This window comes from Alosa pseudoharengus, unplaced genomic scaffold (assembly GCF_046254945.1).
Source record: "Alosa pseudoharengus isolate Yale_2024_CS ecotype anadromous, Long Island Sound unplaced genomic scaffold, YU_APseudo_1.1 YU_APseudo_1.1_scf_14, whole genome shotgun sequence".
In the NCBI taxonomy this organism is placed as follows: domain Eukaryota; kingdom Metazoa; phylum Chordata; class Actinopteri; order Clupeiformes; family Clupeidae; genus Alosa; species Alosa pseudoharengus.
In genome coordinates, this window is record NW_027468609.1 from 29,789,583 (window position 1) to 29,802,323 (window position 12,741).

Sequence of the window (12,741 nt, forward strand, 5' to 3'; positions counted from 1 at the left end):
TGTCAAGGGAAACTTGTTGTGTTGTACCAAGTGTGACAAATAAAATATTTTTAAACAAACATTACCGTGTTGCCCCGCCCTGGTAATTTCATGGAGGTATTCTGCTGGACTTTCTACTGTGCATCAGAAAATAGATTGATGTAGATTTAATCGGTCAATATTCATAATATTTTATAAACATACCAACATACCAACCAAAATGTATCCATATCAATGATCATGATCAATTATTTTATATTGGTATTAATTTGACCTTTTCAGAAAATTCCCCAGCAAATATTATTTTTGTTGCCATCAAATTTAACATAACTTTGTCTACTAACCTTAAACATACTGACTACTACAATATATATCTACTCTTAGAGAGATAGAGACAGAGAGAGAGAGAGGTCTAATCTTATTTGTAAGAAAAAACACTATAGATAGATAGATAGATAGATAGATAGATAGATAGATACTTTATTGATCCCCAAGGGGAAATTCAAGTATTAACCCTGGCTCATTCAGTATGATTTATTCTGCCTGAAGAAGGTCTGCCGACTGAAAGCATTCGCAGATTTGAGTAAAAGCCTTTTTTGCACAGACTGGAGTGTGCAGATTTTTCTTATATCTTTTATAAGTTACCTACCAATCCTGCACCTTGACAGATGAGCAGTGATCTTTGACTTTATTACAGTAAGAAAAAGCACTTGAAAAGGTCAAGGTTCACACTCAAGTGATTGTGACAGGTGTCTAGTCTACAAAAAGGATGTTCCTCTTAAGATTTTATGGTTGGTTAGCAGAGGATGCGAATAGCCAATGACATTATACAACTCATGACTCCAGCAGTCTCGATCTTACAAGTCCAATGTTATGCAACACATTTCAGTCCAGTTAGTAGCTCTATGTGAAGCTTTCAAAATAAACCCTTTTAATGTTTATGCTTATGTTAAGTCATTATATTAACTGTGATAAAGGTGACCCACCTGTGTCTCCCTAAAGTGGAACAGCAAATGTGAAATACCAACAATCTAACAAAGTGGTGTTAGTCAAAGTTATGTAGAGGATTTCATAAAAATGTCCTGTATCGTTGGTCAACCCAGCAACCATTTATTTTTAATTTCTGGCCCAAGAGAAGATTGGCATCTTTGGGTCGGAAAAAAAGGTCAGATTTAGCCTCAATCCACTCTCTTCAGCATCTGTCCTCTTAAATCTTGTGCCCCTCCCATCCTGTTGATACACCTGGCCAGCACCCTGCCCACACAGCCAAAGGCTAAGGCCATGGATCACCTGAGGTCTATCCTTACACCACACTTCAGTGGGATCCATTTCTGCACTGAACCTTTGGCTAAAGCTGTCTGTAAACGGGATTACACGTGTGAGATTCCAAGCTGTCTCGGAATGTTCTTGTGAAGTAAATGTTGGAAACAGTGAGGAGATGAACACAAACTTGGGCTAAAGAGCCAAAGTGTTCTAAAGAGCCAAAGTGTTGACAACAACAGTGCAGAGTTTCAAGAAGAAGGTCATCATGTTAGGAGTGCCAAGATGTTGAGTTCAGAACACCGGAAGGACAGGCACTGTTACCATGTTCACACGTTGCATCACACAAGATACTTTACATGTGAGCCACGGCTGTATGACAGCCTTATGACCTTCAAACAGAAAATATGACAATGATGTGTTTTCACATTTGGCATCAAGCATTCTGTGTATTTAAATTGTAATATTTGTTTGTTAAGTTGTTCAGTTATGCACTAATACACACTTCTGTTCCACTGTCATATCTGATGTGATAGACCTAAAATGATTCATAGACCATAGACCATGTTTAAAACGGAGTTTGATGGCGCAGGGAAACCAGTTTTACCCGATTATATACCTGAATTGCTTTCCACCCAACAATGTACACATACTCTAAAGAAACTCCACTGGGGACCACTGGGTCCCTATAGGACCAGATGGCTCCGTTCCCTCCAGACGACAGCTTGCACTGGCCCAGCCAATGAAAGCACCTTATGACCAACAAGTACTTAAGGACGGGACAGGGTTGATTATGTAATTAGATTAGATAGAAAGCTCTGGCAAACTCTGACCAGAGTGGGTGTATGCAAGAAATGAGAAAACTCCACAAGGTCTGTCTCTGTGCATCAGGGAAGGTTGCCATCATTTACCAGTATGGTTGGACAAGTGTAGTTTTGTATGCATCAGAAGACACTGGGTCAGATACGACCAAGGTCTACCCTTTTTCAGATCCACATCAAATTTAATCCAATCTTCTATTCAGGTTAATGTATGAGATGTTATACATTATTCATGCCCATAAAATTAGCTAATCTATTGTATTCTACTTTAGTCTTGGATATTTGCAACATTCCAAGAACTCCATTTACGGTTGAAGCTAAAAAAACATCTTGAGTTTGATGGACATGCTTTAACAACACAAATGGTAAGTGTGGTTAATGATTCTTATGTAAGACCTCACCAGCACATCTCTCTGGACAGACCTCTGGTCACGGTTTGACTGCTTTCATCAAACTGTTTGGTTCCCCCTAGTGGTGGGATTCATTGAGCTGTCCTCCTTTGTCCAACCACCAATGTTTAGATTGACCCACAAGTAACCTGAAATAGATCAACAGGGTTTCATGATAAAAAATAAAAATAAAATAAACATATTTGTCTTATCACTACAAATACAGATACATATTTGTCCTTCCAAAAAAAAAAATACAGGGACTTCAAAGCCACTGTAACTTCAAAGTAACTTTGGATACAAGATACAAGGATACAAGGAAGTTTATTGTCACATGCATTTTTTTTTTTTACTTTAAAAAAATACAGTGACTTCAAAGCCACTGTAGCTTCAAAGTAACTTCGCAGTGATCAAATATTTGAGCAGAACACGTAGACAAAAAACTTGGCTTGGAAAATGTAATACTTTATTGTTCTCTCTTTCAGTCAAGTTCCTTTGATGTTAACCAATGGGAAGTCACTCTAAGATGACATGACCGGTCAGAACCGTAGTTATTAACATTACCTTTTTCCAGACAAACCCTTAAAAGACCATAATGCAAGCACTTCCTCTGGCATGGTAGATCTAGGTAGATCTATCTAGTTGGTATAACCCAGCGTTTCTCAAACTGTGGGTCGCGGAGACATGCCAGGTGGGGCGCGGAGACATGCCAGGTGGGGCGCGAACTGACGTGAAAAACTGTTTTTTTTTTTTTTTTTTTTTTTTAGCTGGGCCCAGGTAGCACCCGATGCGCAATGGACGCACTGTGTTATTCACAGGGAAGCGCTCGTGTCAAGGCAGCTTAGTTAGTCCCGACCTACATGAGATTTTGAACGTTGTTGTGAGAGTGGTGAATTTCATCAAAACCCGGTCCTATTCTTCGCTTTGTGAAGAGATGGTAGCTGAACAAAAGGCTGTACTTTTTCACAGCGAGGCAAGGTGGCTTTCCCGAGGTAAAGGACTGTCGCGCGAGTTTGAGCTCTGAGTCGACTCTTCTTGGAGGAAGAGTGCATGTTTGAATCTGCAAGCACGTTCACTAATGAACATTTCTTGACGAAGCTGGCCTATCTTAGCGATATATTTGATATAGGCCTATCTTAGCAATACATTTGAGTTAAATGTCCAGTTACAAGGCAAAGACAAGCACCTACCTCACCTAGCAAATAAGATTACTGCATTCACCAAAAAAACTTGAGTATGGGACAGGCGCCTCGATCGCGACAGTATTATGCCTTTGAGATTTCTGAGCGAAATCGCTGAAACGTCTGATTGGGAAGCACTCTTGTGATCCCATGTATTAAATAGTATGCCTACGTCACATCCCTGCAAAGTTTATTTCAAAAATATTTCCCAACCAGCAGTGCTCAGTATGACTGGATTATGGATCCATTTAATGCAGCATGTTGGTATTTCATTGAATATATTGTACAATGCTGTAAAATGGCCTATGCTTCCTAATATGTTGCTGGAAAACAGAAATGTGTGTGTTATGTATTTATTTATTATTATATCTGCAGCATCAGCTGATTTTAACTCTATTGAAGAGGATATATTTAGAACTTGTCATTATTTCAATAAATTTGACAATTTTAAGCTTGACCTACCACTTTCTTAGAGCGATGAGGGACAGGTGCATGGGGCTCAAGAGAATGCCCACTTGATCAAAGTGGGGAATGAAAAAAAAAGTTTGAGAACCACTGATCTAGTTTGTTAACTACCACAGTCACGAGTTGGGTCGCGATAGTCTATCATTTTTAAAAAGTGGGTCCCCAGAAAAAAAGTTTGAGAAACACTGGTATAACCTTACAAAGAGTTCATATAGCAATTCACCTTTACAGCTGTCCACTCAATACAATATTATTAACTATAAGTGATAAGGCTCCTGAATTAAGTGTAAACTTTGCTACGGGTGAATAGTAATCAAGCTGATGCATGGCATCTACTGTACAGCATGTCAGTGCTGGCATCTCAATATACTGTAGGTGACACGTCTGGTCAGATCCTGAACAGCCTGTTAATTTTCACACCACCACGAATGCTGACAGAACACTTCGTGAATAGAACACCTCACACAAGATAAGAGTGCCTCTAAACATAGCACGAGACCTTGCAATAGTTTACCCCCTTTAATGGATCGGCACACAAACATTTATGGTCCGAGATTGTCGACGGGTTGTATTTTTCTTGGAGGAGTTAATGGATAATGATGGGTTAGCGTGACCCAGGAGGACCGGAACACAGGTGGGGCTGGATACATGACTGTACCACACCAAACAGGCCAGCTGGCCCCTGTGAGAATCCCTCATAATCCCTCGACTGGAAAGTTTGTACTACAAGTTCACAGTAGTTCAAAAGGTCACGCACCTGCAGCACACCAATCCCACTGGCAATCATCACTTGGTGTACATGCATCAAATGAAACACCACCCACCCCGCTTTTACATTAAAGCATTTCAGTTCAATAACAATTCTGACAGCTAATTATGAAAATATCTACTCTAATAGCAGGGAATTGTGATAACTTTGGATTACTTTCAAAAAGGGGTATTTGACTGTGGTGTCGCACACCTTGGAGTTACTGGGGAATAACTGATTCCCTTAGAGTTAAACATGACATCATATTGTGAGTATATTGAATATAGTATATGTGAAAACAACATCATCAATTTATAAATCTAGCACAGAGAAATGCATAGACATTAGCATTACAAGCAGAGGAATTTCTGTGTTAATCAGCACAAGAATTAGCGCCTCTCTTTTGCCAAAATATGTCAGGACACATATTTCTCATTAGCCCCTCTTATCTTCCTTATACACAGAATCTGGGCTGAATCTGAATCTGTGCTGACCCATAAAGACCCATTTTAGCTCCCTCTCTCTCTCTCTCTGACATAGCAGGGGGGCTCTGTTGCCATAGAGACAAAGCAGCCATCACCACCCCCCCCTGCCTCCCCACCCGACACACACAAACACAAAATCACACACACCCCTCCCTTTTCTGTCAGCCTGTCAGTGATTGGCTGTGGCTGAGGCTTATGTGAGATGTGTTTTCCCACAATCCCTTGCTCAATTCCTCCAGCCACCGCTCACCGGAAGACTCTGGGAGGGAAGGCATGGAAGATGCATTCTCTACCCTTTATACATGCTCCAGTCATGCGGGTGAGTTCACTCTCCTATCAGTAAGGTGTTTCAAAATTACACTAATGCTATGATCCATGGTGCCTTTTATGCTCATAAGAAAATGAGACGAGGATGGTCCAAAGCCAATGGAAATCTGTAGAGCCATGATGGAGCCCTCCATAGAGGCTTAGCCAAACAATGACCCAATTGTGTTTTTACAGCTTATTCTGTCAATAAATGGGGGTTTGGCATTCATAATTAGAGTGGTATCTATGATGTGCATAATTGAGAACATTTGTAAGCTTTCTGTAATGAACGCTGACTTAAATATCACATCTTCTAAATGAATAAGTGTAACCAAATGTGAGGATAGCCATTGCTTCCTAACTAACACATATACATTTGACCTGTTTTATTTACCTTAGCCACACATGGCAATAATACATGATAACAGCTAATAAAACAGTAACCAATAACATTTATCAGTAAAACACAGGCATCTCATTTGGCTTTTCTGAAGTCCTCCGACCCTCCATCTTCAAGCTAAATTTTCTACCATAGCACTTGCCTACATTTGAAACAATGAACACACTATGACTATATAAAGTTAGATACACTGGTGCTATATATCCTTCAATACCCATCTGTGACAATTGTGTCATTGTGTACATATACGAGGGAATACTGGGAAACAAATACTATTTTGTGTCTTGTGATTGTCTTGGCTCTCTCTATTCTATATGAGAATAGACCCCATACATCTCAAGCATGACTACATCTCAACATTTTCCCCATACAATTGTAACATGAATATTGTGGTGGCTAGATTGCTGAAGTATTGTGAAGGTAGAAACAGCACGTACACTGGATTTTATGCTTTAGAAATGGTAACCGATTCCCCTTAACATCATAAGATTGAACCATGTGACATACAATGAATCAAAACCCATTCCTCTTGTCCAACATCACAGCATTGTCAGTGCATGCATAATGCAATAAGCCCCCATGCAATAAGCCCCCATGCCCACGAAAATGGGGTTACAAATCAACTAAAGATCAAAAAGTCAGAATGGCTTAACTAATCCCAGAAATGCTGATTTTGATCTGCAAGTGCACTGAGCTTTAAGACAATGAAGGGCAATTCCACGGAAAATTGACTTTTTGTCACATCCATAACGCCAGTGAAATGTCTTGCCATTTGTATGATGTGAATGATAACATTCATTTTTTGTGCATTTTTTCTCATGTACATTCTTCATCCAAAAACAGCAAATGCTCAGATTTCATGTAATCATTTACATCATACCATATACTATCACATTTTATCGCCATTATGGATGTTATCAAAAATGTAATTTTCCATGGAATTGCCCTGAAACAAATAACAGTATCCATACGTATCTATATCTTTACACTGCACATGTTTTTTTCCATATCTGGTTTGTCTCTCAAATTCTGAGGGACTCTTCAGAAATAGTATTGGGCAGACGAATAACCTATCAGTACAGAGCCCAGGAGGTGTCGTTGCAAGATATGTTTGTATATCGAGAGAATGTGCACTCATTTTACTAAAGTGTGCGCTCTTTTTACTTACTTGTGATGTAATTTTACTAGATTGTTGCAAAATTTCAAATGAAAGCACAATTTAGTCAATTGAGCACACTGCTTAGTAGAACATGCACACTATTAAGTAAACTGTGCGCACATCTAGTCAATAGAGCACAATTTAGTAAAATGAGCACACAATTTAGTAAAATGAGCACCAATTTTCTCGATATACACAAAAAATATCTTGCAATGACACCTCCAGGGTTCTGTATATCTATGAGCAACAACAGGAACTCTTCTAACACAACATTCATGATATTGTGTTGGCCTGTTAGCTATCCAATTAGCAGATTCATTGACAGAGGGGACACAATGAATTACGCTTTGAGGAAAACATCCTCTTAAAAATTACTCAGCAAAACGTCAATCAGTATTGAAAAGAATGTGGTAAGGTGAAGAACAAACTGTGTGCATCTGCAGGACATTTTCTCTGTGAGGGAGAGAGAAAGAGTGTTTGTGCATGAGAGCTAAGTCACACACCCACTCCTTACCCTCCCACTTCCACCCAGCCAGTCAAAGATTGACTTTTCTCTCTACCCATGCTGCCCTGTTCCTCACTATATTGCTCAAGCCAGAGCTCCACAAATAAATAGCCATTATACTTCACACGAAGCATACACCTCTGATCCACCCCTTGTTCATTCAGCCTATCAGAAACATCTTTGCATGATTAAAGACTTCCCTTTTTTTGGTTTTGAGAGAGAGGGAAACATAAGGTTTACTCCATGACTGTATAGTCGCACTACATCTGTCTACTGTGGTAGGACTTAATGGACATTTTTCGTCTGCCACCAGAACACTATCAACTACCTTGACTTTAGGGTGAGTCATTGTTTTTGTTAATAAACTACCACATTTGTTTATGGGTTAGGCCCTATTGCTTTGGGATGTTTGTCCTTATATATCAAAGTTTAACATTTCACAAAGTTCTGGTTTCTGCATTCTGTGTTTTGTTAGTTTGTTTTGAAAGTATCTGTCTGAAACTGTTAAGGTCAGGTCACAACAGCCACGTCTTAAGTGTTTAAAAAGAATGCAAAAATTTGCTCACTGCATATAGATGTTTGTATTACTATGTGGAACTAGCTCATTTTCCTCTGTGAAGTCAAATGCATTCCTTGCAACTATAAGAGGAAACTTGGAAACTCATGTCAGAAGTTTTCCCCCCTATAGTCATTATCATCATTTAGAATGATACCATCTCGCATTGTTGTGTCTCATCCCTATTTATTTTATTCCCCTGAGCACACAGTGATTGCGCAACCTTTTGCTCGCTATCTAAACTTTACTCTGCAAAATCCCCCTGGCAGTAAAATCTGCATTACATACTTGTGTCAACCATATTTTTTCTCAGCATCAATAAAACTCAAAGACCTCAAGTGCTAGGATACCATGTAATAAAGGATTGCGGAAAAAGAGACATGACAATAAAATTTACAATGGTGTTCCATTTTATGAAAGTTTAACTAGTCTGTCATGGCAAGGACCTGTAACTTGCAAAAATCAAATGTGTCATTGTTTAATGGTTTATCTTTTATTCAACTGTAAATAGATTACAGAATTAATCACTGAATTTGTCTGGGATCATTGTATTTTTTGTCTCAGGCAACAATGATCAAACAGGATAACACCTTTTGGTAATGGCTCTAAATGCCTGTGTAAATGAAGCCATGATTATCATTAAATGGTTTCAATCCCTCATAAAAGATTAAAGCCTTCTCTGAATGCTTTTTTTCATTTCAGGAGCTTGGCTGAAAACCCCATTACCCCATGGGTTCGCTCTCACCAGACAATATGGAGGACACCAAATCATCCGTGATAGGACCTCTGGAGAGAAGAGTCCGACAACGCAAAGCCCCTCTCGAAGTGATAAAGTCCAAAGTAGGCAGAAGCTTAACCTGCTCCGTGCCCAGGTTAAAGGGTGCATTGACTGGACTCTTCCCTGTAGTGCTATGGCTGCCAAAATACAAGCTAAAAGAGTATGTTTGGGGCGATCTCATGTCTGGCCTCATAGTGGGCATCATTCTTGTCCCCCAAGCAATCGCCTACTGCCTACTGGCAGGGCTGGAGCCCATCTATGGCCTGTACACATCATTTTTTGCCAACATCATCTATTTCCTGATGGGCACCTCCAGGCATGTGTCAGTTGGCATCTTCAGCCTGATGAGCCTCATGGTTGGCCAGGTGGTAGACCGAGAGGTCTACCTGGCGGGCTTTGATCTGAATGAGGACGCTAAACAGGGACCAGCTGGTGGTAATGCACTGAACTTCACAGAGGATTCCTACAGTGGTGTTATGAATGTCTCAACATTAAGAGTGTTGGACATGGAGTGTGGGAAAGAATGCTACGCTATCGGAATTGCTACTGCACTAACTTTACTTGCTGGGGTTTATCAGGTATGGGCATCTTCTAAATACTATCAGTACTTTACTCTCCATTCTGTACACATAACTAACCAGCCATCAGCACTATCCATTTCTGCAAGCTTAATAAATGACCACCCTGTTGTTATTCTCACTTGTATGTATGCAGGTGTTGATGGCTGTGTTAAGGCTGGGATTTGTCTCAGTCTACCTCTCTGGGCCAATGCTTGATGGCTTCGCCACTGGTGCCTCGTGTACAATCCTCACTGTCCAGGCCAAGTACCTTCTGGGACTGAAGATCCCTCGTTACCAAGGCTACGGCACTGTGGTAGTCACCTGGATCAACATCTTCAAGAACATTCACAAGACCAACTTCTGTGACATGATAACAAGTGCCATTTGCATTAGCATCCTGGTGGCTGGCAAAGAGATCCAAGAGCGGTTTAAGGGCCGCCTGAAAATACCACTTCCCACTGAGCTTGTGGTGGTCGCAGGTGCAACCGTAGCATCCCATTTCGCTGACTTCCATGGAACGTACAGCTCCAGTATTTCCGGGGCAATCCCCACAGGCTTCATCCAGCCAAAGGTCCCTAGTGTAGACATGATGTCCCGGGTTGTGTTCGACGCAATCCCGCTAGCAGTCATTAGCTTTGCTTTTACAGTCTCCCTATCGGAGATGTTTGCCAAAAAGCATGGATATACAGTTAGGCCCAACCAAGAGATGATAGCTATTGGCTGTTGCAACATCATCCCTTCCTTCTTCTATAGCTTCACTACCAGTGCTGCCCTGGCTAAGACCATGGTGAAGGACTCTACAGGATGCCAAACACAAGTGTCCAGTGTTGTGAGTGCCTTTGTTGTCCTATTAGTCCTGCTCTTCTTTGCCCCTTTTTTCTATGCATTGCAGAAGTGTGTTTTGGCCTGCATCATCATTGTGAGCCTGAGGGGTGCTCTTCGCAAATTCAGGGATCTGCCCAACATGTGGCGTGTCAGCAAAATGGACGCCATCGTCTGGATCGTGACCATGGCATCAACGGCGCTCATAAGTGTGGAGCTGGGATTGCTTGTTGGGGTGGTGTTCTCCCTGATGTGTGTCGTGGCACAAACCCAACATCCCCAAGTGTCTCTACTTGGTCAGGTCAACAACTCCTGCCATTATGAAGACACAGAGGAGTACCAAAATCTACAGACCATCCCCAAGGTCAAAATTTTCCGCTTTCAGTCACCTTTGTACTATGCCAACAAGCAAATCTTTTTGAAGTCCTTGTACAAAACTGTTGGACTCGAACCATTCCTTGAAGTGACCAGGAGGAGGAAAGCAGCAAAAAAAGATTTGTCGGCAAAACAGAGTAAAAAAGCGGACCAAGCGAATGGTGAAGTTAGTATAGAACTCATTCACAATGACCTAGAATTCCATACTATCATCATAGATTGTTCATACATGCCCTTTATTGACTCCACTGGGATGACCACGTTTAAAAATGTAGTGAAAGAGTATAAAGAAATTGGTGTCACAGTTCTCTTAGCATGCTGCAATACTTCAGTCATAGACTCACTGAAGCGAGTAGCCTTTTTTGGGCCGGCTGACAAGGACATGCCCAGCTTATTGTTTCATACGGTTCACAGTGCTGTGTTTTTTGCCAGTGGTGTTCCAACAGCAGAAGCAGCAGGCAATACACCTGTATAAATAACATGGGTCGCGAGAATCAGCATGTGGTATATGTTTCATTGGAGAAGTTAAGAGATATACTGATGCCAATGGTCATCCACAAGCTATCTGTGAATGGGATATTTAAATATCACTTTAAATGAATGATTTTAAAAACACAATAGCTTTAAATACCATATTTCACTTTAAAGTGATATTCCCTTGCTTTACTGAATGTCTGTTTCTGTGAATTTCAGTGCACTGAATGAGAGAAAAAACTATATAGATCAGAAGAGAATAGAAAAATGAGAATGAAATTTGAATTTGAGGATTCATTTTTTAAAAGAAGTTAAACCCGACACACTTTTTATGTCAGTAATATTTGTTTAAGCATATTTGTCTACGCTTGGGTATCTTAATCAAAAACTACATTGTTATACTTGTTGTATACATATAGGTATACCAGAGAATGTCTAATAAGGGGGGTATACTTTATGTACTTGATACAAATCTTATTTATAGACATGCCATATTTTGATACCTAGCCTAGAAACTAAATGTCATCTCATGGCCCCTGAAGAAAGGCCTTTTTGTTATTTCTGTGACCATGTGTTTTGTTGGATATGTGACAAAAATGATGCATATAAAAAATCCACCCTCAGAGCTGGAAGGCTGTTGTCTCAAATACATTACACAAACACATAAATGCAGAAAATTACAATAAAGTATTCAAATACAGCATATTCTAAACCTACAGGCCTATTTGATCTGAACAGTAGATCAAACAATAAACCAAAATGTCAGCAGGTAAAAGCTTGTTTTTGGAGGCAAAGAATAGGCTTGACAATATTATTCTGAAAGTAATTGTGGTGAATAATTACTTAATATTAACTTAGACTGGCAAACTTCTTTTTTTTTTTTTTTACTCATTTTTTATTGTATTTGGTGGGTAACAACATATATGAAAGGCATTGTTACAATACAGATACACAAACCCAAACAAACCCAAACATACCCCCCACCCCCTCCCCCCCTACCACATGGAATACAACACAACTATCAGTGTAGCACAGTCAGTGTAGAACAGTCCACTTAGTTTCTCTCCAGTAAAATGTCTTGGACTCTGGCAATTCCATTGCTCCAAGTTTGTATTGTCCGAGGAGTAGCGCCATTAATCTTGGCAGAAGAAAGTTCAAGAAAAAGAATCTCTAAGAATGTATTCAGCCAATGCTTATGGGCTAGGTTGTGGGGTGGAACCCAAACTTGAACAATGATCTTTTTGGCTGCTGTTAGACCAGCTAACCAAATTTTGGACCTTTCATTCATGCATTCAAGTTTAGAGTCATCATTGAGAAGGTGTAAAACAGGATCCACAGGAAGCTGAATATCAATGAGATCAGACAATGACTGTAACACCTTATTCCAAAAATCATAAATCTTAGGGCAGTCCCACATTATATGCATAAAAGTCCCCAAAGCATTTTGAGAGCACAAAGTACAAAATGGATGTGGAGCT

General features: G+C 40.1%; 1 protein-coding gene across 1 annotated transcript; it reads left to right on the plus strand.

The window, feature by feature from the left end:
• The first annotated feature begins 8,983 nt into the window (after positions 1-8,983).
• Positions 8,984-11,702, plus strand: slc26a1 (solute carrier family 26 member 1). The gene is made up of 2 exons (XM_076283320.1): positions 8,984-9,610; positions 9,747-11,702. The coding sequence occupies exons 1-2, from the start codon at positions 8,984-8,986 to the stop codon at positions 11,262-11,264; spliced, it is 2,145 nt and encodes a 714-aa protein (XP_076139435.1). The 3' UTR covers positions 11,265-11,702.
• Positions 11,703-12,741: the final 1,039 nt, after the last annotated feature.

Excerpts from the sequence above, each read along its gene's own strand:
- slc26a1 (XM_076283320.1), top strand. The coding sequence starts at position 8,984 with ATGGGTTCGCTCTCACCAGACAATATGGAGGACACCAAATCATCCGTG. Across the intron at positions 9,611-9,746 it reads TACTTGCTGGGGTTTATCAG|GTGTTGATGGCTGTGTTAAG; the intron begins GTATGGGCATCT and ends GTATGTATGCAG.